The sequence below is a fragment of the Lipotes vexillifer genome, unplaced genomic scaffold, assembly GCF_000442215.2.
Source record: "Lipotes vexillifer unplaced genomic scaffold, Lipotes_vexillifer_v1.1 scaffold400, whole genome shotgun sequence".
NCBI lineage: Eukaryota > Metazoa > Chordata > Mammalia > Artiodactyla > Lipotidae > Lipotes > Lipotes vexillifer.
Window position 1 is genome coordinate 438,179 of NW_006786594.1, and position 26,603 is coordinate 464,781.

Here is a 26,603-nt window from a genome sequence, read left to right on the forward strand (position 1 = left end):
CATCCTGCCTTTGCACAGGTGCAAACCATTTTCTTGTCAATGACTCTAAGTGTGCTAGTTGCCTGTGAGATGTGGGTAATACTGCAGGGTTGCCCGGCCCTGTAATGAGGACTTAACATTCCTAGACATCTGAGGTACCTGGGACATTAATTCTCCACCACCACAGGTCTGCCGGCAGAAGTTCAGCCAGAAGGTAGGAAGGGAGGGGAGGGAGTCTGACAAAGGGTATAGAACGCAGACACATTTTCATTCATTTCTCCGAGGCTGCCCATAGGTTCACAGGGATCTCCTGTGTTTGTTGCTTTATCAGACCTGGGCTTGGGAAACACTGCTGCTAATTCACTCGAGTTCCTGAAGTTCACCTTCTGGATTTTAGGGTCCTTATCACACTGTATTGTAAGCACTGATTTTCTTTTATTGCCTCCACTGGACAGAGCTTCTTGCAGAGACTGGCCCTCATTCACTTTGCTATCTTCCTAGCCTAAGCCAGGGCCTGGCACATGGTCTGTGTTTAACACATGCTTGCTGGTCAGCTCTACCATGCCTCCACACAGCTCTCTCTGGATGCTCTTCTCTGGGAGAAATGTAGCCTTCCCTTTCTCTACCCAGCTCAGATGTCACCTCCTGCAGAAGCTTCCCCAAGTCTCTCAAATCAAAAGGGCTCAACATTTTTGCATGTTGTTCCCTCTCCTCTCGAGAAGCTCAGTCTGGTAGGGGTTTAGAAAAGCAAGCTAATGTGTACAGTGTACTGTGGTGCTTGACAGACTTTAAATGGGCAAAGGATCACTGGGTGTTCATTCAGTGGAGTGCTCTGAGTTGTCTAGGATTCCAAGCTGTCTGATTCTCTAGGGAACTAACTGCACATTTGATTATCTTTCGCTGGGCTGTTTTATAACTTTGCTGTGATGGAAGTTAACTTGTACAGGGCTGATGATGGTGCAGATGTTTCCTGCCTGATGTGTGATGCAAATTGTTCCTGTTCGTGGCAATGCAAATGAGTTTTGTCCAGTAGAGAATAAGTCTCCATAAGTCCAATTCTCATTTGAAAGTTGTAAAATCTTACTGGTTCTTTCCTTTTTTATTTTTTTCTTCAATTCAATTACTTATTTTAGTAAATGAGTAAGAAATAGAAAAATTTAAATATAGATATTTGTGTCTTTTTACATTTTATTTAATTTTTATTTTTATTGGAGTATAGTTGCTTTCCAATGTTGTCTTAGTTTCTACTATACAGCAAAATGAATCAGCCACACACATACATACATCCCCTCCTTTTTGGATTTCCCTCCCATTTAGGTCACCACAGTGCATTAAGTAGAGTTCCCTGTGCTATACAGTATGTTCTCATTAGTTGTCTATACTGGTTCTTTCCTTAATTAATGAGTTATATAAACATGTTAATTTTATTTCTGTATGAGAGTCATGATATTACCATTTTGAAAATTATGTTTCAGTGGTAAAAACTATGACAGAGGTAGTGATAATATGTACTGAGCATTTATTCCGTGTCAGGAAGTATGCTAAAGATTTTAGAGTTGTCATATTTAATCCTTATAGCAACCCTATAAGGTAAGTTCTATGTATTAGTCCCATTTTACAGATATAGGAACTGAGGCCTAGAGGTTAAATAACTTGCTTAAGGACCAAGAGTTAATAAGTGGTCTATCTGGACTTTGTACCCAGAGACCTGGGATTTGACACTAAGATTCATATTCTAACTGTACTGTCGCCATAAAGGCACTCAGAAACAAATTGGGGCAGCAACTGTGGAAAACAGTATGGAGATTTCTCAAAAAACTAAAAATAGAACTACCATATGACCCAGCAATTCCACTCCTGGGTAAATATCCAAAAAACAAAACAAAACAAAAAACAACACTAATTTGAAAAGATACATGCACCTCAATGTTCATAGCAGCATTATTTACAATTGTCAAGATATGGGGACTTCCCTGGCAGTCCAGTGGTTGAGACTCTGTGCTTCCACTGCAGGGGGCTTGGGTTTGATCCCTGGTCAGGGAACTAAGATCCCCCATGCTGTGTGGTGTGGCCAATAAATAAATAAATAAATAAATAAAATATGGAAGCAACCAAAGTGTCCATCAACAGATGAATGAGTAAAGAAGTGGGTGTATATATATATATATATATATATATATATATATATATAATGGAATACTACTCAGCCATTAAAAAGAATGAAATTTTGCTATTTGCAGCAACACGGTTGGAATTGGAGGGCATTATACTAAGTGAAATGTCAGACAAAGACATACTATATGTTATCACTTGTATGTGGAATGTAAAAATTACAACAAACTGGTGAATAAAACAAAAAGAAGCAGCCTCACAGATATAGAGAACGACCTAGTGGCTACCAGTGGGGAGAGGGGCAATATAGGGGTAGGAGGAAGAAAAAGGGTTGCTATGGGATTATATGAGATCATGTGTGTGAAACTTTTGAAAATTGTTAAGCACTATAGAATTTAAAGAATCATTCATTCAATTAAAAGAACAAAACAGATCAGTGGAAAAAAAACAAGTTGGGGAATCATAGAAGTCCTCCTGGTAAAAGGAGACATGAAGCAAGTTTCAAACGGTGGATAGGAGTTGGTGCAGAGGAGAAAGGAGGGAGGGGTTTCCAGGCAGAAGTCAGCATGTAGGAAGGCAGGGAGGTCTGAAACAAGGTCCTGCACTTAAGGAACTAAGAAATTCACCTGGGGCTTCCCTGGTGGTGCAGTGGTTGAGAATCTGCCTGCCAATTTGGGTGGCACGAGTTCGAGCCCTGGTCCGGGAGAATCCCACATGCTGCGGAGCAACTAAGCCCGTGTGCCGCAACTACTGAGCCCGCATGCCACAACTACTGAAGCCTGCATACCTAGAGCCCGTGCTCTGCAACGAGAAGCCACTGCAATGAGAAGCCCGTGCGCCTCAACGAAGAGTAGCTCCTGCTTGCCGCAACCAGAGAAGGCCCACGCGCAGCAACAAAGACCGAACACATCCAAAAATAAATAAATAAAATAAATTTATTAAGAAGAAAAAGAAACTCACCTGGGCTGGAGAGCGGGGTGTGGGCTGAGTATCGGCAGGAGAAGACTGCAGAGGTATGTGGGAGCTAATCAAGAAGGGCCCTATGGGTCAGGCTAAAGAGTTTGGACTTTATCCTCAAACTACAGGATTTAAAGCAGTGAGTGATTAGATGAGTTTTATTATTTTTATCTTTATTGCCTTTATTTGAAGTTATAAAAGCAGCTGAAAATCTGGCCTTTTTAGAAAAATCATTTTAGAAGCAGTGTTGAGGCCGCATTGGAGGTGGTGAGAAAAGACAGGGAGGATGTTAAAAACCAAGTCTATGGCAGGGAAAAAGAAAAAGCATTGCAAGGAGAAACAGTATGTACAGCAGTTCAACCTATACATTCGGGGAACCCATGAGGTACGTGGAGGTGGGAATGGGGAGAGGCTAGGACGCAGGTAGTTTAGGAGCCTTCCAAAACTCAGAACTCCATCTACTGCAAGCCTGTTTATACTCATTCTTAGCATTTGAGAAACAAGATAGTACTTGGGATTTAAAAGGAAAAGGGTTCTTCCCATTCTGAAAAGCATATGTAAATAGGGCCTGACACAAAAGTACCCAGGCACTTTTAGCCTCAAGGGAAAAAAAAATGAGTTAGGAAAATAAAGATAAAACACAATGACAAGAATTATTATAAACCTTCTCTTAATAATTACAGACATACAGATTGTCAGCACACCAGGTGATTTTTAATCCCAGCCCAGTTCCCCTCCTGGCTTCTTAATGGCTGCTGGCCACTTCCTCTTGGGACCTGGCCAGAGTAAGCTCAGGAAATGCAAACTTTTAATTCTGGAATCAGTAAAGCATATTAGGAAAGGAAATCCCACAACTGAAGAAATCACATTATGAATTCCAAAGCCAAGGAAAAGGATTGTAAATCAGATTGTGAATTCATTGGAGACAGGACCATTTTACTTATTTTGGTGCAGGATCCAAGTGATTGGTTTGGTCTCTGTTCACCCTTCAAGATTATCCAGGATTCAACCTCTTTCATTCTTGTTTCCACCCAGTACAACATTTAGCTCTAGTAGCTGAGCTGTCTGCAGTCTTGCTTTGCACCCTTCTGACAGCAGGGGTGGGGGAGGGGTGGTGCCAGCTAAAGGGTCAGTGTTTTTCATTTATACCCACGTCCCTAGGATTGTGCATGAATCAGAACAGACTTGAAAGGCCTTTGTACACTCTGATGAGCTATACAAATATTACCACATGTTCTTTATTGTTCTGGTTGGTGACAACTGACACTATTTAATTTTTAAAACTACTATGAGCTCAATACTACTATGCACTCAACTGTATGCAGTGTACATTCACAATCCGCACAATAATTTCATTATGTTTAACTTACCAAAGAGGCTCAGAGAAATTAACTTGCTCGAGTATATACTTTTTGTCCTTTTTAGGCCCTCCTGAGATTGGGTTAGAGACTTCTCCATGTGCTGTCCCATCACAGCACTTACTATGCAGTCTCCCCCACTAGACTAGGAGCTGGGGGTGCCAGGAACTACATTCTGATCACTGTTATCCCTTCTATCTAGGAAATAGGCACATAGATGATGCTCCAAAAAATACTATTTAGGTGAATTAATGAAGGTTGATCTTATGTCCACTGCTCTTTTCTGAATATTGCTGTTTTCCTTATAACCTACTGTTCACTGTCTGCTTTCCCCTGCTAGAAGGTAAGATGCATAGAAAGACCATTTTGTTCATGACTGGATTCTCAAAGCCTAGAACAATGCTTGGGGAACTAGTAAGGGTCCAGTAAATACCTGTTAGTAAATAAACTAAAATAGCGCCTCGGGCAAGCAAATTCTACTTTTTGTGCCATCATAGTATTGTTTTCTGATGCTGATCTCAGTAAGATAATGTTCGACAACCGTTAACACTGTAATGTGGATAAGTGCGGAATGCTCTGGCTTCCTGAGTTAAACATTCACTTGCAGCTGAATGATGACTGCAAGGGGAACCACAGGAATGCTGTCCCCAAGAGCACTGTCTCAGGAAGGAGACACTGGTGGTTGACACAGGCAGCCTGTGGACTCTACACTCTACAGCTCTGGCCCAGCACCAGCGAAATCACGGCTAGAGACCACAGTGCTCTTGACTTCCATCTCATTCACCTTCCTTTCACCAGATGCAATTCTTGAAGCAGAAAAATAAAACCTGTTTGTAATAATTATCAGCTTCATTTTCTTAGGAGTCATGTGTCTCTTGCCAGAACTCTTCTAGATCAAAGGTACTGTTTTTTTCCTCTCTGTAAACCAGTATTATGTGCTCCACTAAATATTTTCTTTTAGTATAAAAGTAACCATGACATCAAGAAACTTTAGAATGTGGAAAAAATATAGAAAAAAGTTACCTCTAAATTTACCATGCTCACAAAATTAGTATATTTGTGTATGTCCTTTATCCCCTGTGCATATGTATTATGCACACACACACACACCATGGTAGTTTGTGTTCTGGTTTTTTCATTTAACATTGTGCTGTGAATATATCATAAGGACTTCATAACCATCTGTTTAAATAGTTAGATACAAGAAATTGATAATTTCAAAGGAACAATTTTCTTTTACAAATTCCAAGTCTGGAATTCTCAGGGAAAAGATGTGAACTCATGGTATTTGACACATATTATGAAACTGCTTTGCCAATATTGTTGTACCAATTTATTGAGCCACCAACTGATGATAATTTATAATTTAAGTCATGTTATTGATATAGTAGAGAAAAATAAAAATCTCATCAATCTTTCAGTTTACTTTTAAGAACATTGCTAGGGACAAAGGATTTTAATCATGACTGGCTACTAGTTACATTTCTGCTCTTTAAGAATCATCACAACTATTGAAGGGAAAAGATTATCAGTTACTAATCAGGTGTCTTCCTTGTGGAGGCAGTGTACAAAGAGCAAGGGCTTTGGGATTCAAATCCACCTTACTTAAAGAGCCGGGACATACATGCAACAACCTCATGAGGTGTTAGTTTCCATTCATTTCCAAACAAAGACCATTACATTTGTAAGACTAAACGGAGGATCTGATCCAACAGGACAGTTTTTGATCATTTAGCTAATAGTCTTTAAGAGTCACTCCCTTAGAGCTATCCTCTGCAAAGGCTCCACCCACCTTGGAAATTAGAAGAGCTCAATTTTTTCCCCGGTACCACTTTTCTTTGATTTTTTTTTAATAGTCAGGTGCCTACCCTTATTAAGCCCTTACTTAACACAAGCTGTCACATATCAACTAACCTTCATGACAACCCTAGTGGGGGATGGTACTAATTATTAATACCTTACAAAAGAAAACATCTGATGCTTAACCCTAGCAGTCTATATTGTTAAGCAACCGGTAGGCTGTAATTCCTTTGCTAGCTATTCCAGTCTCCTCTAGCAAGTCAAGGTAAAAGTCAGCAAAAAGTAAGTAAATCAGTGCTGTTCAGCTGAGGAGAAAGATACTCTGCCAATCACTCTCAATTGAATGATTGTCACTATGGCCCAGATTAAATGGGGGAAAGGATACAAAGCTAGAACACCATTTCAGGAACGATGTACTTGAAACCTCCTTAGATGCTTCAGATTAGAAGTATCTAAGGAGGTTTGGCTTAATTTCTCACATTTGGGCAAGCCAGGCAAGCTTAGGCCATCACTTCCTTATCAAGTTTTCATAGTGACAGAAGTGTATCACTAACCTGTTTCTTCAAGTGCCTGAGCTGATTAAAACAAGCCATGTTGTTGCAAAGGTGGAAATTTACTGTTAACCTTTCCTCATCTTTCCAACCATAAGGAGGGGGCAGGGGGCACACACCTGATAATGTGAACCATTTGCTAGGGAAGGTGTAAAACCCAGACACTGAGGTTTTTCATATAAACCAATACCCAATTTATCAATCTGAAATTCAATATAATAAAACATTGGCTCATATATTAAATGGCTTTTAACAAATTTTTTCCTTTTTAAAATACAGGATTAATATTGACATATATAACCTATGGCACAAACTACTAAATTCACACAACCCAAGAATAAGAGGATTATTCATCAATGTGATTAAATTGGGGATAAAAATACCTCCCTGAATTTTCCATAATTTGTTTTAGCATCATCCTTTCCTGAATATTTTTTGAAGAAATTATTTATTTTGAATAGTTTAAGATAATTTCAGTTCTCAATAGAGGACTATAATGTGATAATATGGTCTTGTTATCATGATCATCTACAACTGTCCAACCTATCAGTTTCTTAAATAATTTTCCAGATTTGAATTGGGAGGCTATTTCAGAGTATACTCTTGAACAGTCCCAAGCCTCTTTGGGCACAACTACTTAGAGAGCTGTATGTTCTCTGTGACTTAGAGTGTGGAAAAACGCAAAGATAGGCAGGTACTCTATTTTCCCAAAGCAGCCACTGAAGCTGTGTCAACTGAAATAAAATTAAGAAGTCTAAGTCAATCCTCATATGGTGCAAGGGACAACAGACTGCCCAGTCAGAGAGCCCAGATGCATCCAGTGTTGAACACAACACTGCAACACAGAGAGGATTAGTTGATTGTTAACAAGGAATAGATAGCAGAGTAGGCCTATATCGGGTTTTAGTGTTGGCTCTGTTACCAAACTTGATCTTGAATAAATCCCTTAAGCTTGTATCTTCAGTCGGAAAAAGTCAGAGTTGGACTGGGTAATAAAAGGTTTGTTTAGTCCAGCTTTGAGCCAGTTTTTAAACTTTGCTTCAGAATACAGCAACTTCAGAACACTTCCTTCTAATAAATGGTCAGTCTGCACCAAAACCCCCTCACTTCACTAACAAGATTCAACTAATGGAAAAAGACTAAGTAGGGTCTTATGTGTGGATGTAGCTTAACAACTGGGATGGGGAAAAATCATCTTATACACCAGGTTTACTCCCCCCACCTCACATTTTTTACTTGTATTACTTTACTCAAGGGTGATCCTCATTTTTATAGAAGGGGAAACAGGTACACAGAGGTTAAGTCCATGGAAAATGGCAGAGTCCAAACTGGAGCCAAGCCTGCCATCAATCACAGTAGGCTTCTCCACTAAAATTCCTCCTCCATCTGTCACGATACTTGGGCACAGAAGGGGAGCTTTCATTGTATCCTTAAGATTAACTGCTCTGGTTTCAAAATGCTTTCAGAGAGGTTGTTTCAAAAAATTCCCCTCCTGGTTGCCTTAAAGAAGAGGTAAGGAGAAAAATCAAAATAAGCCATATACACAAATCCCAACACACATAAGCTGAATAATTTACATTAGGAAGGGCCAAATTGAATCTTGATAATAAAAATGAAGACACAAAATATTTTCCTCAAGAAAATAAGCACATAGAAGAAGAAACATTTCTTAAAAAAAAAAAAGTTTATTTTAAAAAGCCAGCCTCTTAAGGTTTTATATCTATACTTTCACACTGTCAATTACAATATTTTAAAATGCATTGAATATAATTTATTGAATGTCTATCATTATCCTCCTGCCACCATTTAAAAGATATTAGGTGAAAAAATATTTACAGTTTTCATTCTGGTCCATCCTCCTTCCTATCCTTATACTAAACCCATTTCTCTACTTTTCAGACAAGTGGAAAGGGTCACAAAGGTTTAGGTTTGTGTAAAGAGTAAGAACGTGTCCAATAATTTTCTAAGCAAAACACAATTTTCTTTAAGGCCTTATAAGAAAAAGAAAAGGAGTTACTTATTGAAGCAAACATAGCAACTTCTCTCCCAATCTTATCCTTATTGGTTTGTGTGGGCCAAATCTCTATGGGTCTCTTTAATTAGCAAACATTAAAAAAAAAAAACCCAAAAAACTGAAGACACAAAGACTATCTCACACACAGTGCTAAGCTAGATGTGGATATAAATGGAACCACTATGAATCAAAGGGAGAAAATTCCAGGAAAAACAACAAAAGATTCCAAGTCTCACAGTTTAACTGAAGTTTTGGAAAAACCTAAGCTGAATTCAGCTGCTGTTTGAAATGTCTGTCTATGTTTAATTTACTGAGGAGGCACAAATATACAGTTTTGTGTATTTTAATACTATTTTTTCCAGTGTGGGGGGGCGGGAATACTATGTGATCTCAAAAGGGGCGGTGATCTATGACCACTCAACATTTATCTTTGGAAAGGGGAGCAAAAATAGTAATTTAATGAAGTCAACTCTCAAGCACTTGGCTTCTAATAAGCAAACCAAGAAAAGATACTGGAGGAGGTGTACTGGTGAGTACAGTGCAGCTAGAACAGCCAAGATGTTTGCAAAGTTTTATGCCTTAAATTTCCTAAATATATATCTAGCAGGCACATATGCCAAGCAACTATTGATGCTAGGAAAATATTTTAGTCAGGATTTTATAAAAACCCCAACTTTCAATCTTCTAGTGACAATGTCTGACACTATTATTACAAATAACAATGAAGCAAGATTAATTTTAAATTTTAGATTTGCCTCAAACTAGTTATTTTTCCTTGTAACAGAACACTTAAAATGGATGAATTAAGCAGAATGGTTTTAAAAGTTAAGGCTCCCTAAAGACTAAAACTTAAGGCACATATTATTATCACACTATCACAGCACATTATCATGACACTGTTAAAAGCAAAGATTTAAACAAACAAAAACACAAACCGACTTCCTTCTCTCATTCTTTTTCAACCACTTCCTTCCCAAAGGCTATGACATTTTTAGCCCAGGCTACTGGTAAGGAGTGAAACAAAAATTCCATCAATGAACCCCTGGTATGATTCCCACAGAAATGTCCAGTATTTGCATTGAGCACCACTGGTAGATCACAGGCCAATAGAACATTTGGGGTCATGAGCTGCTCCATTTACCCATCAGCCCCACAGGTTCAAACTGGACTCTCCTCCTCCTTGGGGCCTCCTTCTATGCCTTTAGGATCCAGAGATTCTGCTGCGTCGGTAACTTCTTTTGGCTTCTCAGCAACATCTATACTGGTCTCCTCCTCTTTACTTTCCTTTTTCTGCTGCTGCTCAGCTTTCTGTTCTTTTGCAAGAAGTCGGTAATTGATGCCCATGCCGATGAAAAGATAGATGCCTGCGACAATAAGGATTATACCACATGCCCAGTATGTGTATTTGTAGTCTCCATATATGTCATTGAGACGACCTAAAGATGTCAAAAAGAAAAAAAAAAAAATTATGTGGGTAGAGTTATGCCCTTTCCCAAATAAAGCTTAAGAATCCATTCAAAGAACCCATAAATGACTAATTAGTCTAAAAAGAAACTGCTCATAATTATCTGATCTTTTACTTATGTCACACTGATTTTGGATGGCCCTGCGCAGTCTGTTAACTTTAGGAACTTGAAAATAATTAAATCTTGGCAAATTTGAATTGGGAAAGTCCTAGAGACCACCTAGAGTCAATCCTCTCCATATTCAATGGAAAAATTTGTTGCTCAAAAGAGGTTTAGTAGTCTTGCCCAAGGCCATAGAGCTAATTCCAGTCTCCCAGGCCAATGCACTTTCTCTGACATCAGCATTTCCCAAAGGGCGTTCCTGTGAACACTCATCCTCTGCTAAAACATTAACTAACAGCAATACCTTTCCACCATTCTAAGTGCTTAATCCTCACAACAGGAAGGTTCTATCATCATCCCCATTGTATAACAGAAAAACTGAAGTACAGAAAACTTAAGTAACTCATCCAAGGTCATAAAGCTTGTAAATGAAACAGGTTGGCTTTCAACCCAGCAAGTCTGACTCTGAGGCCTGCACCATAACTTCTGTGCTACAGGGTTACTCCCTAGTGTTTGCAAAGTCAAGTAAATTTGGAAATGACACATAGTCTCTTCTATTAAAGGCTTTATTAGACCTGATAGTAAAGAAACTTATTTACTTTGGCGTTTCCAAACTTTTCTCGGCCATGAATTCCTTGTTATAGTAAAATTTATTAGCATCTCAAAATAGTGTTTATTAAACTATGGAAAACCCTACACATATAAAGGACATAAAAACCAATTCAAATATAATTCCATACGGTTTTCCAACATAGGGCATCACACACTCAGCAATACTTATTGATTCTCTAAATATACACACGGCCCTGGGTCTGCTAGGCCCTGAGTTAAGGGTGAGCAAAGGAGGTAACATCCACAGCTCAGTGGAGAAGAGAAGTGTTAATCCAATAACTACACAGACTGTGACAAGTGCTACAAGGAGGGTTTGAAGGCAGAAAATAGGGGTTTTAGACCAGCAATTAGGGTCAGGAAGCCTTTTCTTAAAGTGTAACTTTAGCCAAGACTTATAGGATAGGAATTACCCAGGAGAAGGGAGATGGGAAAAGGCTCAGGGCAGAGAACAGCCAGTGCAAAGGCAGGTGATAGGAGGAAGCACAGGGTGTGAGAGGAGAAGCAGAGAGAGCAAACTGAGTGGTGGGAAATGAGGCTGGAGACACAGGTGGGCCAGGCCACGCAGGACCTGGTAGGCCACAGCAGGGAATCTGATCTTCACCCTAAGAACGTGGGAAGCAACTGGAGTGTTCTAAGAGATGAAGAACAGCTAGAGTGGATATGGGTAAAGTTAGAAGGCTACTGATAGAAGATAGGAGATTTGGATAAGAGTGGTAGTTGTGATGGAGAGCAAATGGGCAGATTAGAAAGAGATTTAGGAAGCAAAAACGGACAGGATTTGGAATCTCCTTGGGTATATATAGGGAGGAGAGAGGGTGGACAGGTCAGTTAGTGGATCTTCTGTTATGTATCCTTCCTTACTTTATAGTGCATAATCTCAAAAGCCTGACTCACATCCAGAAGTCCAAATTATAGTTGCATTCTGTATTAGTAATAATTTTAAAATGTAAACCATTTAGCATTCTTAAGAGAATAATACATCAGGTTTTATTGTCACTTAACTAGCTGTGTGATCTTGGGCAAGTTATTTCACTTTTAGAAGCCTCTATTTCTTTATTTATAAAGCAGGAACAATAATAGTCCGACATCACACACTTGTAATATATGACAAAATACAGAAAAAGATTAGGACAGTCCCTAGTATACTGTGAGCCCTCACCTGGTACCTATTGTTATTATTTTAAATATTACTGCTGAGATAAACTCCACAATTAAAAAGAAATCACCAACAGTATTTTAAAGGTGGTTATACATTTTTCTACAATAAACAGGTTAGGATTTTTATCAGGAAAAATTATTATACATACTTAAGTGTGTAATAGTTTTTTATCCCTCTTTCAGCTTGATGATTCACTTTAATTCAGTTCTATTAAGTATCTGAGCAATTATGCTGTACCAAGCATTGTGCCAGCACTGAGGGTACAGAAGCGAAGAAAGACTGTCGAGCAGCTCACTGATTTCTGTTTTCTATCACCTTCCTAATCTTCTGTTTTATGTTAATAGAACCATAGAAATAGGGAGACATACTATACCTAAAAGTGGTGGCCCCAGCAGGACAGGACAGCATTCCACAATGGTCACCAATCCCACAGCACTGGAGAACCTCTGGGGTCCAACAAGGTCCATCAGCGTTTCAAACAATACTGAGCTGAGCCACCCAAATGCAAATCCAAAGAATCCCGCATAGACACAGAATCCTATATAGCTAGAGGACAAAGGTGCTGCCAGATGACAAACTCCATTTGCAATAATAGAAGCAGCAAAAAAATACTGAACTCGAGGTCTTATCCACTTTGTGTTGGCTACAAGTCCCATAGAAGGTCTGGCTACCATGTCAACAAAAGCCAGAATGGAAAGAAGGAAGGCAGACTTCTCACTAGAGTAATGCTGACTCTTGCCATAATTACTAAGAAAGACCAAAGGTGTAAATAGTCCAAAAAACATGAGCACATTTCCAGACAGGTAGAGCAAAAAGCCTCTGTGCTTGAACAGGGATAAGTCCAGGAATTTATTAAGTGTTTGGAAGATTGATCTTTTCTCTTCTTTCGGATTTCCTCCAATGAGATCTGTATTTGCATCACTTGTCCCCTTTTTTGCGTCGGATTTTCCAGCTTCCTGAAGGGATTCTTTAGACTTATATTTCCCTTCATTGGTTGGCTTGGGCCCTATTGGTCTCATCAGAGCTCCAGCCACACAGCAGTTTAATAGTAAGCCCCCAAGAATTAGGAAGCTTCCTCTCCAGCCATAGATACCAAAGAAAGCCTGATTGAGGGGGGCCAGGGTAGAGAGGAACACAGGGCTGCCTGCCATGGCCAGTCCATTTGCCAACGGTCGCCTCTTGTAGAAATACTTGCCAATCATGGTTAAAGCTGGATTCAAGTTGAAGGCAAGCCCAAGACCTGGGGAGAGGGGGTGAAAAAAGAATCACATACTCCAATAAATGTCAGAAACATATTTGGCACTACTTAACCAAAGAAATAAAGAGGTATATAATTCAAAAAGATATAAATAAATGGAAACATATTCTGTGCTCAGGGATTAGAAGAATTAACATTGTCAAAATGTCCTTATTACCTAAAGCAACCTACATGTTCAGTGCAATCCCTACCAAAATTCCAAGGACATTTTTCACAGAAATAGAACAAAAAATTCTAAAATTTACATGGAACTACAAAAGACCCAATGTGCATAACAGCATTATTTACTGTTGCCAAGATATGGAAGCAAACTAAGTGTCCACCAACAGAAGAATGAATGAAGAAGATGTGGATATATATACACTGAATGTTACCAATTATATGTGGAATCTAAAAACTAAAAACAAACTAGGAAATGTAATAGCAAAGAAACAGACTCATAGAGAACAAATTGGTGGTTAACAGTGGAGAGAGGGAAGGGGTGAGGAGTAAGATTGTGGTAGGGAATTAGGAGGTACAAAGTATTATATATAAAATAAGCTACAAGGATCTACTGTACCACACAGAATATAGCCAATATTTTATAATAACTATAAATGGAATATAACGTTTAAAAATTGTGAATCACTGTGCTATACGCCTGAAACTTAATACTGTAAACCAACTATACCTCAATAAACAATAAAATGAAAAATGAACTTAAAAAAAAGATATAAGTAATGGAAAGTACGACATAATATTGTATAGCGTTTTAAAGCGTGAGCTCTAAAGCCAGGCTATGTGGACTAGCCAGAGTAATTCGGCAAGAAAAAGAAAGAAAAGGCATCCAAATTGGAAAGGAAGTAAAACTGTCACTGTTTGCAGACTGTCATGATTTTATGTATAGAAAACCCTGAAGACTCCACCAAGAAATTATTTGAAATAATAAACAAATACAATAAAACTGCAGCATACAAAAGCAGTATAAGTCAAAATCTGTTGCATTTCTATATGCTAACAATGAGCTATCAGAAATTAACAATCCCATTTATAATCCTAAGAAAAAGAATAAAATATCTAGGAATAAATTTAACCAAGGAGGTTAAAGACTTGCACCCTGAAAACTATAAAACACTGTTTAAAGAAACTGAAGACACAAATCAATGGAAAGATATCTCGTGCTCATGGATTGGAAGAATCAACATTGTCAAAATGTCCTTATTACCTAAAGCAATCTACAGGTTCAACGCAATCCCTATCAAAATCCCAAGGACATTATTCACAGAAATAGAACAAAAAATTCTAAAATTTATATGGAACCACAAAAGACCCTGAATAGCCAAAGCAATCCTGAGAAAAACAAAAAAGCTGGTGGTAGCACACTCCCTGCTTTCAAACTATACTACAAAGCCATAATAATCAAAACAGCATTGTAGTGGCAGAGAAATAGATACATAGATCTATGGAACAGAATTGAGAGCCCAGAAATAAACCCATGCATACATGGACAATTAAGTTACAGCAGAGAAACAAAGAACATATAGTAAGAAAGGATAGTCTCCTCAGTAAATGGTGTTGGGAAAACCAGACAGCCAATGCCAAAAAAACCCAAAAAAACAAAAAACCTAGACCACTATCTCACACCAAACACAAAAATTTATTCAAAATGGATTAAAGACTTGAATATAAGATCTGAAACCATAAAATTCCTAGAAGAAAGTGCAGGCAGTATGGTCTTAGCAATATATTTCTAGATATGTCTCCTCCTCAGGCAAAGAAAACCAAAGCAAAAATAAACAAATGGGATTACATCAAATTGCTTCTGCATAGCAAAGGAAGTGGATCAATAAAATGAAAAGAGAACCTACTGAATGGGAGAAGTTATTTGCAAATGCTGTATCTGATAAGGGGCAATGTCCAAAATATATAAAGAACTCATACAATTCAACAACAACAAAAATCCCTAATTGTAAAATGGGCAGAGTTGGGACTTCCCTGTCAGTCCAGTGGTTAAGACTCAAAGCTTCCACTGCAGGAGGCATGGGTTTGATCCCTGGTTAGGGATCTAAGATCCGCATGCTGTGAGTAGTAGCCAAAACAAAAAAAAAAAGGCAGAGCAGTTGAACAGACATTTTTCCAAAGAAGACATACAGATGGCCAACAGGCACATGAAAAGATATTCAACATCACTAATTATTAGGGAAATGAAAATCAAAATCACAATGAGATCACCTCATACCTGTCAGAATGGCTATTACCAAAACCAAGAAATGACAACTGTTGGTGAGGATGTGACTGTAGAACACAGTATGGAGATTCCTAAAAAAATTAAGACTTGAACTACCATATGATCCAGGTATCCCGCTTCTGTGTATTTATCCAAAGAATACAAAAGAACACTAATTTGAAAAGGTAACGGCACCCACCCATGTTCATCACAGCATTATTTACAACAGCCAAGATATGGAAACAACCTAAGTGCCCATCAACGATCGAATGGATAAAGAACGTTGATGTGTATGTATATATATATATATATATACACACACACACACACATACCCCCCTCACACACACACACATAATGAAATACTACTCAGCCATAAAAGATGAAATGTTGCTATTTCTGACAATGTGGATGGAGCTTAAGGGCATTATGCCAAGTAAAATAAGTCAGATGGAGAAAGACAAATACCATAATGATTTCACTCATATGTGGAATACAAAACCAACAAACAAAAACAAAATAAATGAACAAACCAAACCAAACAATTATGTAGATATAGAGAACAGAGTAGTGGTCACCAGAGAAAAAGGGGCAGAGGGCAAAATGAGTAAGGGGATCAACTGTGTGGTGAAAAAATAAATAAAACCAGACTATGTAGGTTCAAATCTCATCATCATCACTTATTGGCTGTGTAATGTCAAACACGTTGCCCTCCTATGACTGTTTCGTGGTATGTAAAACAGGCGCACAGCACTGCTATGACTAAAAGAACTTAGTGCCTGGCATGTAGTAAGCACTCAATAAATGTTAGTAGTTATTTTTATAATTATTTATATTATTTGAAGGTGATTAACTGTCAAATCTGGCAAGTCACGTGAAGGATCATTATAAGCAAAGAATGTAATTAAGGAGACGGTTATCAAATAGAGTTTTAAAATAGAATATGCAATACAAAATTATTCCTTTTACAACAGCACCAAAAACTTTAAAGTATAAATTGTATAACTTTCCTGAAGGGCCAGAGAATTAAAACCAACACACAAAGTTTTTGTATAATTAAACACAACATTGCCAAGATGTCAATACTCCCCAAATGGAAGTGCTAACTTGACGTGATTCCGATGACAATATCAGTGCATTTCATTTTGGAGATGAAGTAAAATGATTCTAAAACATACTAGAGAACACAAGGGAGTCAACCAGAAAATTTTGGGTGATGCAGGATGGGACTAAACAGAACAGGTATTTAAAATGGACTTTAAAATGCTACAATCAATAGAATAGTGCGACTCTGCCTCAGGAATAGGTAAACACTGACGAAGAAAGTGGACAGAAAGTCCAGGAATATACCTAAAATATATATAAACATTTAATGTACAATAAAAGTAATATTTTAAATTACTGCAACAAGAATTACTCAATAAATGGTGCTAGTATAAGTAAATATTCAAATAACTTGAAGATGCTCTTCCTTGGCCCCTGCTTGCTCCCTACCATTTATGTCTAAGCTACTCAGAGACTTAAACCAGTAAACCAGACTAGGTCACACCCTTATTGCAAACCTGCTATTGGCTTTCTGTCCATAACCTTTACCCTGACCTTACCTCCCAGATCTCATACCAGACCATTCTCACCTGTGCTAACAAGCATGCTGCTGATTTAGGGCCTATGTTCCCCTAGATTTTCACAAAACTAGTTCCCTGCTGTTACTCTATTAAGGTCATCTCTTCAGCAAGGTCTTTGTATAGAATTTATCACTCCCTGATTTTTCTTATTTATTTCTGAGTAGCAGTGTCTGCCTCCTCCCATGAAACAGCACGACTTTGCTGGACTTGTTGCCCTATGCCCACAGCATGTAGACAGTGCCTGACATACATATGGTTGTTGTTCATGATATGCTCTTAAGTGACAAAAACAAAATACTTTATGTAACCGTATCCCTTTTTGTTCTGAAAAAAGTTATGTTTGTGTATAGAAAAAAGTTGGGAAGGATATATATACATAAAAATGTTAGTAGTCAAAGTCTCTGGACTGTGAAGTTATACATAATCTTTATCATACTCATCAGCAGTTCATTATCTTAATTTGGCTATTAAAATAAGGGGGAAAGGACTTCCCTGGTGGCACAGGGGTTAAGAATCCACCTGCCAACAGAGGGGACGTGGGTTCGAGCCCTTCCTGGTCTGGGAAGATCCCACATGCCACGGAGCAACTAAGCCCGTGCACCACAACTACTGAGCCTGCGCTCTAGAGCCCACGAGCCACAACTACTGAAGCCCATGCACCTAGAGCCCGTGCTCTGCAACGAGAAGCCACCACAATGAGAAACCCGTGCTCCGCAATGAAGAGTAGCCCGTGCTCTGCAACAAGAGAAGCCACCACAATGAGAAGCCCGCGCACAAAGCCCGCAACAAAGACTAGCCGCCGCTCGCCACAACTACAGAAAGGCTGCGCGCAGCAATAAAGACCTAACACAGCCATAAACAAACAAACAAACAAACAAATTTTTTTTTTAAAAAGAGAGCGAGACAGAGATAGTAACCAATGACCGCCCTTGCAACGACTGCCGGACACATTTTATCTACAAATCACTGACTATTCTTAGGACAAGGGATACAATCATTTCTTTCAATTCATTTATTCAACAATGTACACCTACTGTATGACAGTAATTTCTTTTTAAAACTTGATTTTCTATTGCTCTTAAATTAACAGGTTGTCAAAATGATAATGTCTATAAGGAGGGACTTTCACTCAAAAGATCTGAAAGACCAATGCAGGTGAATACCAAATAGCCAGCAATATATTAATGCTTGAAAATGAACCAACTCACCTCCAATGACTCCGACACACAAGTAAAGTTCCTGCACAGTGTTACAGAAGGAAGCTGCGATCAAGCCACAGCCTGACAAGCAGCCGCCAACAATCATGATTGGACGACTGCCATATTTATTCACCAGGATACTGCTGATAGGACCTAAGAGATAATCAAAAATTTAGTGGTACACAAGGCATTGATGGCACTAAACGACAAGTCCTTCCAAATAAGCAGATACAACAAAAGGCAATGGTAAGAGTATTGTTATCTATAATTATTTCATAATCATAGGTATGTGGGCTGGAAAATAAAGATGCTAGAAGAATCATTGTGTATCTTCTCTATCTTGAAATCTTGGATGGAATTTTACTAAAATATAAGACTCTAGTCTTTCCTTAATCTTTCTCTTATAAGGCATAATAGGCTGAAAGCCTTGGTAACAGACGTTCATAGGCTTCTTGATTTATCTAGGATATGATCGACACATATTTAGTAAGTTTGCTCTATGTTAATTTTTGGGATAGGCAGACTGATGAGAGATTTTAAGAGTACTCTTTACACATCATCATAAGTGTAGTTTGTGTCATATTTTTTAAAAAGAAGAAAAAACAAAGACAAAATACATAATTTTTTCCCCAAGTTCAGTAGTTTTGCAATTAGGACATCTAAATTTAAAACAAAACAAAACGAAACTGTTCCCATTTACACCTAGATATCTCAGGTATTGAACTGAATGGAATGTCTTCTAGGGTTAACTGGGTTCTGTGCCTATACTGCTGTTTTGTGACAGCAAAACTATGAAAAAATGTTTGTAGAAGATTAAGTCAGATAATGGTCAAAACATTCTCAGGTTTAACAACATAAACCAGATTAAATCTCCTCAGCTAAAGAGATGCATACCAAAAAATCAGTTTTTCTTTAACGTGAGAGAAGAAACCAAAGTATAGTGTTATAAGGATCACAAATAAAAAGATTTTATGCATTTCATGTATCAGTTTTCAAATACAAAAAAGTCAAATGGCCTCTCCTTACTTGCTACAAATAGGTATAAACTGTAATTCCCCTTTTCCAAAATTTTAAGTCTTAATTATGAGTCTTATCTAAAGCAAACAATGTTTTAAGAGCTGTAACACAACTCTTAGACTAACAATATTTGCTGATTACAAATGAATGACATTTGACATTCTCTGAATTTCACTTATTTATAATACTTATGTCCCTACTTCATGGCTCTGGACTTTGGAGATGACAACTTTGTTTACATGATACCATATCATGTCCGCCTTGTTAAGGCAGATGACTGCAAATAAGAAAGGGTCACTGCAATGCATCAGTAGGGAAGGGGACACAAGAAGAACTAATATTTGAACTTGCAGCTAATGAGAACCAAGTTTTGAATCCAGCCCATTTTCTCCCCATTACATATGTATTTTTGGAACTACAGTTCCAAAGTTATAAAGCAGAAGACATACAAATCAAGTTTCTCTTCTATTAGCACAGTAAACTCTGACTTTATTCTGTTTATTCTATACTTAGCTCCCTAGAAGATAGTAAGTCTATTTTTAAAAAGACACAGAATGCACATATTCAGAATATACTACTGATCATATGTTGACATATTTTATTTCTATAAACACTATGAAAAATTCTGCATTACTCATATTCTAGTGCTACTATATTCAGAGTTGCAGTATGGTACACTATGATTAAAAGGACAGGCTCTGGCCCCAAGGAACCCAATTTCAAATTATGGTATGTATATTCAAACTGTGGTATGTATATATGTATACATACATATAATAAACATGCAAGAAGGAATGAAAGCTTTTGATATCCTAGTATTTTGGAGGACCAATTCTCTCTAAGGGGCTGGTCAAGAAATGGCTGCGGGAGAGACTTCAGGCTCAACCAAGGATGTGTATAAACAAGTTCTCATTGTACTTCTAAGTCACTTCATGAAAATATTAGGCCACAGCTGCTTTGGAAATAATTTGAATTTACAGCTTGTGTATGATGAAAGAATTAAATACTGAAAGAATATTCATGAAATATGTCCATATAAATTAGGCATTAAACAGATTTTTGTATAGTCAGAATTACAAAGATAAAAAAATACTGCCACACTGTTGACTCCGTGAAGTAGAAGTTAATGCTGTAAAGTCTACAGTATTTTAAGTTCTAAACTAGGAATGTTACGATGACATTACTGTGGAACTGAAAATATGTGAATTTATACTTTCATTTTTTAAAATTAATTTTTATTGGAGTATAGTTGCTTTACAGTACTGTACAGCAAAATGAATCAGCTCTACGTATACATATATCCTCTTTTTTGGATTTCCTTCCCATTTAGGTCATCACAGAGCACCGAGAAGAGTGAGTTCCCTGTGCCATACAGTAGGTTCTCATTAGTTATCTATTTTATACATAGTTTCAATAGTGTATATGTGTCAATCCCAATCTCCCAATTCCTCCGCCCCCCTCCTATTTTTCTTTGGTTGAGAGTCCACCTGCCAAAGCAAGGGACAAGGGTTCGTGCCCCGGTCCGGGAAGATCCCACATGCCGCGGAGCGGCTAAGGTCCGTGAGCCATGGCCGCTGAGCCTGCGCGTCCGGAGCCTGTGCTCCGCAACGGAGAGGCCACAACAGTGAGAGGCCCGCGTACCGCAAAAAAAAAAAAAAAAAAAGTAAAACCTCAAACAAAAACCAAGAGTAAGTAACTAAGATCTTCTCCTTTAAAAATATACTTTAACAAGTATCAGTATGTTATCTGTGAACCAAAGCACTTGGAGGGAGGGAGGGAGGGAGGAAAACTTAACCCTAAACCACTCACAAAACGTATTATTGTTGAGGGTGTGGCTGAAATGTACAAGTTAAAGAATTAAGGCAGTTTTAAATATAATTCTTATGGGGTCATACCACCTAAGAGCCAAACAAAACAACCCATTTAGTAAAAATTATGCCACAAGGCTCTTGATATGCAATTTATCTTTCAGAGTTATTTCAGGAAGAATGGCCCCAATTAGCTATCATTAAAAATAGAGAGGGGTACAGTTTGTAGGCCTATTATAACACAAATTCAGAGAAATGTGCTAGTTATCTCTGGGTGAGGACAAAGAAGGAACTGTTTTCCCAAAAGAAAGTGTCATGTGCAATCAGCACAACTGACATCACTTACTTCTGATGCAAAATGCAAGCGGCTCTCAAGCTCTTGCTCTTAGAATTGCAACATGTGAACCTCTTGTTTGTAATCAGCTTAAAGGTACACTGAGCACCTGGAGTACCTCTGGATAATATTTACGCCAATTTTTTCAAGCTATCAGTCAAAACCTGATTAGAAATCCTGGCAGATCAAGTTCAGAGCCTCCAAAATTATTGGTTCTCAGAAGCTAGAAAATGTCCAAAATCCCTTTTGATTTCTCTGGGCTCATGAAAAAAAAGTAAGTACTATAATTTAGCACTTACGTTCTTTTAAAAAGCACTTAATTTTACAAAAGACAAAACAGGCATACGTTCAAAATTTTAAAGGCACAAAAAACTTACCCGTTTTTCTGTGCAATGAGATTAAGCACTGAACTAATTTACGGACTTCAAATACTTATTCCTGTTTCATGAGATTACATTATTGTCTCAAGAGGATTACAAGCTTCCCAAGGGCAGGGATCAAGATCAGTGTTCTCTATCACTCACACCTAGCCTAGTGAGGACTATGTGCTTAATATTAATAAATATTGGTTGAATCTGCCGCCAGATTAGAAGCCTAAGCTAAGGTTTTACAGTTGAATTGCAGAATCTTTATACTGGGCTTTTAAAGAGCTCATGTGAAAATAATCTGAGGCACTAAATTATGATTAAAAAAGTGAAAGCTTGGCTAAATAAGCAACATGAAACCCTGTCAATCCCAAACAATAAATGCACTTAACTTTCGAATCTCTGCTAACTAAGCAACTACATATTTGATTATTATGGGAGGTTTTGACTTTTACATGTTAAATTGTGTTTTGATGTTCCAAGGCAAACAAACAAACAAACCCACAGTATTTTAAATGATATTAAGGTAAGCAACGTACTCTCCACATTTCCTTCACAACATGTCAAAGAAAACAGAAAGGGAAAAAATGATAAAACTTAAGTTTAAGATGAAGCTGAAATGCTTTAGGACTAATTACATCACAAGGAACAAAACAAGGAGGATTTTATCCAGTTCTTTAATTCTAACACTATGAAAAGATTTTACCTGAGACTTTGAACTGTGCTATTCCGGTTAGCCCTGAATTTACTTTAATTCTCCCAACATCAATTTTTAAAAATCTTTATTTACATTTATACCTCAAGAGTCTAGCAGAGAGCAATAAGAAAAATAAGTTGTGCACATGTCATTTTTCTGAGAGTTTAAAAAAATTTTTTTCCCCTCTCAGAGCTTTTTTAAGTTCAATGATATGGAATTGGAACAAATCCTCACAATTTCTTATTTCTGTTTCGGAATACTATAGTGCAGCAAACAAAGCAAGAGTTGTCATTGTTAACAAGAATAAAAAGTGTGACTCTAAACATAAAACTCTGAGAAATACCATTTCAAAACACCTCACCGAATAAAACATTTTTTTTTAAGTTACCTAAAACAGAGCATCTGGTTGCTTAATGAAAATTAAAACAGCAGGCCTTAGTGGGTACTTACCTCCACCATACATGACAGCCAACATGATGGAAGATATCCATGACACTTCACTGGTGGTGGCATTGAATATACCTTCAATTTCTTTGAAGAACACAGTAATAGATTTGGGAAATGCATAGGAGAAGCCGATGGAAATGAAAGCTCCAACTACCACTGCCCATCCCCAGCCTCCATCTGGGGGGGTGTATCCAACTGGACCTCCAACTGCCGGTGGCATTTTAAGTGTAGATAAATCCCAAAATGCAGTTCAAATCCAAATATCTAAACAATACAAAATTTAAATAAAATGTCAGAAATAAAACACTCCCACCTAACATTCCCAACAACAAAGCACCCTTTACACCTAGCCCTCAAGTAACTGAACTATTTTTCAACGTTACTTGGCCAATATACATTATCTTCTAAGGACGTTATCAGAAAAAGAGACTTTAGAGACATGATATTGTCCACATTTTTTAGTAGCTTAAAGGAAAACAGCTCCTCACCATTTAAGAAACCATAACTGAAACAAATCCTTTTCAATAAATGTAGCCTTTGTATTTCAAATAAGCCTTCTTGTCTTAGCAGTTAATATAATTCCTCAAATTACTAATAACTAAATAAGTAAATAAATGTCTTATTTGACTATCTGCTTGCAAAATTCACGTAACACATACCCTACAAAAGTTTCAGGTTTTAATACAGGCTTTATAAGTTTTTCCCTTTTCCCATGTATTCTACAATACTGACTTTCTCTTACTAATATGCTGACTTAAAAGTAATAGGAAGGAGGTACCTGACTCACTAGATATGTAGCAATTTGCAAAATAAAAGATCATTCTGAACACATAAGAATTTCATTTAATGACCTGGAAAATTATTTCAGAAAAGCTTCCTTTAATCTAACTTCCTTGGTTAAACTCCTAAACAACACAACTAATCAATACAGTTGAACTCACAAGTTGAACTATAATGTCAAAAGATGGTAGTTTCAAATCAAAGATTATCCCGTTTTCTTGAAGCCACCTAGTACTAATGAATAGCAAGGTTAGAAAATGAAACTTCCTGTTAGATTATGAATAGGGAGAAGATGGGAATGTTTGTTTGATAGTAGGCTTACCTATTTTCTCATGAAGGTCAGGTCTCCTTTAATTTATTTAAAGCCAACTTCCACCCTATACTATAACTCATCCTACAACAGTATGTTAGCATATCCATTTCAAATTATCTCCACTCAGACTGTATTATACAATAAATAAATACAGGTCACAGATGACAAACTCACTCTTGGCTACAGCATTCTTTAGTCTAAAACACAAATCCTAATTTCATAGTGTAGGAGTCATCTCCTAAATACTGTTCCTTCCAATCCATCTGAACACTTCAAATATGATTTAAGACAATGGACATTGTAGGGGTGGGAAGAAGACAGTGCCAAAGGGAAGTTTCCCTAAAGGCAAGGATATAGGTTTCATCATTTCTACTCAACATTGTACTAAAGGTTCTAGTCAGTTTGTGCAGGCAAGAAAAAGAAATAAAAGGTATAAAGACTAGAAAGGAAGAAGTAAAGCTGTCTTCATTCACAGAAGACATAATTGTCTATGTAGGTAATTCTAAAGAATATACAAAAAAAGGTACTAGAACTAAAAATGAACTAGATCTCAGGACACAAGACCAATAAATAGAAATCAACTCTATAAGCCAGCAAAGAACAATCAGAATTTGAAATTAAAAACTGAACAAAACATTTACAACAGGACCAAAAAATTGAACAGGGATAAATCTGATGTGTACGATGTGTACACTGACAACTACAAAATATTATTGAGAAATTAAACAACTAAATAGATAACCCACCCCTATGATTTGAAAAAATCAAAATTTAGGCAAAGATTTCTGAAGGCACATGGCACCATGTTAATTAAAAAGTTTCTAAATTGGGGTTTCCCTGGTGGCACAGTGGTTAAGAATCCACTTGCCAATGTAGGGGACACGGGCTAGAGCCCTGGTCCTGGAAGATCCCGCATGCTGCAGAGCAACTAAGCCCGTGCGCCACAACCACTGAGCCTGTGCTCTAGAGCGTGTGCACCACAACTACTGAAGCCCACGTGCCTAGAGCCCGTGCTCTGCAACAAGAGAAGCCACCGCAATGAGAAGCCCACGCACTGCAATGAAGAGTAGCCCCCGCTCGCTGCCAACTAGAGAAAGCCTGCGTGCAGCAACGAAGACCCAACACAGCCACACACACACACAAAGTATAATAAATTGAATTTCATAAATTGAATTTCAAGCTACAGATTGGGAGAAAATATATACAAATCATATATCCAAGAAAAGACATGTCCAGAATATGAAAAGAACTTTTATGGCTTAATAGCAAAAAGACAAACAACACAATTAAAAAATGTGCAAAAGATTTGAAAAGATACTTTACCTAAGAAGTACATGAAAAAATGCTAAAAATTGTTATTCGTTTGTGAAATATAAATTAAAATCCTAATAGAGATACTAATATATCTCTATTAGAATGACCAAATTTCAGACTGATAATACCAACACTTGGTAAGGATATGAAGCAAACGGAACTCCTGTATTGCTGGTGGTAAATCAAAATGATACAGCCAAGTTGGAAAACATTTTGGTAGCTCCTTATGAAGTTAAATATACATTTAACATGTGACCCGGTCATTTCTAGGTATTATCCAAGAGAAAAGAAAATATAGATCTTCACAAAGACGTATATAAGAATTCTCTAGTAGCTTTATTCATAATGGCGCAAACTGAAAACCCAAATGTCCATAAACAAATGGATAAACAAATCATGGTATAGCCATACAATGGAACATTACTCAGCAATAAAAAGGAACCAACTACCAACACATGAAAGAACATGGATAAATCACAAATGCATTATGTTAAGTGGAAAAAAGCTAGACATGAGCCTACATTAAGTTTTAGTAAAGGCAAAATTATAGTACTAGAAAACAGATTGGAGGTTGGGGAGAGGAGGCTGACTGCAAAGGGGTTTCAAGAGAACTTGATTTTGGTCATGGAAATGCTGTATTATTAATGGTTGTGGCAGTAATTATTCATCAAATTATACATCTTAAATTGGCACATTTTATTGTATGTGAATCATACCTCAATACAGCTGATCAAAACAAAAAATATAATCAAGGACAGTGGCAAGGAGGATGAACTCTGGTGGCACAGGGAGATAATACAGAAGGAAAAGAAGATGGCAGGCAAATTCCTCTGTCTTGCCTATCTGGATGGTTAAAAGAAAGAATAGGAAAAGGAAGAGGACAAAGAAGAGGAGAGAAGACTCTCTTCTGAGAATTCACAACTACAGGCCTGTGTGAGCTTATGCTTGGCATGGGAACATCTGTGGGAAACCTCCACTGTTCTTCCAGAGATATGTTTGTTTGATTTTGCTAGCAAAGATTTCCCACAGACAAAGCTCTGCCAAGTTTAAGCTGACAATCTAAATTTTCAAAACACACCAAGAATCAATTAATCATGAGTGAAGTAAAACCAATCCAACACAGCCAGAACA

General features: G+C 37.6%; 1 protein-coding gene across 1 annotated transcript in view; it reads right to left on the reverse strand.

Annotated features, from left to right (window-relative positions):
• Positions 1 to 9,900: 9,900 nt before the first annotated feature.
• The window catches only part of SLC16A1 (solute carrier family 16 member 1), a 32,987-nt gene continuing 16,284 nt past the window's right edge, over positions 9,901 to 26,603 (reverse strand). Inside the window, exons 2-5 of the mRNA XM_007459046.1 lie at positions 23,069 to 23,329; positions 18,407 to 18,550; positions 12,484 to 13,350; positions 9,901 to 10,207 (exon numbers count right to left, since the gene is read on the reverse strand). Of these exons, the coding sequence (XP_007459108.1) occupies positions 9,930 to 10,207; positions 12,484 to 13,350; positions 18,407 to 18,550; positions 23,069 to 23,285 (1,506 nt within the window). The 5' untranslated portion in view covers positions 23,286 to 23,329 and the 3' untranslated portion in view covers positions 9,901 to 9,929. The remainder of the gene's footprint in view (positions 10,208 to 12,483; positions 13,351 to 18,406; positions 18,551 to 23,068; positions 23,330 to 26,603) is intronic.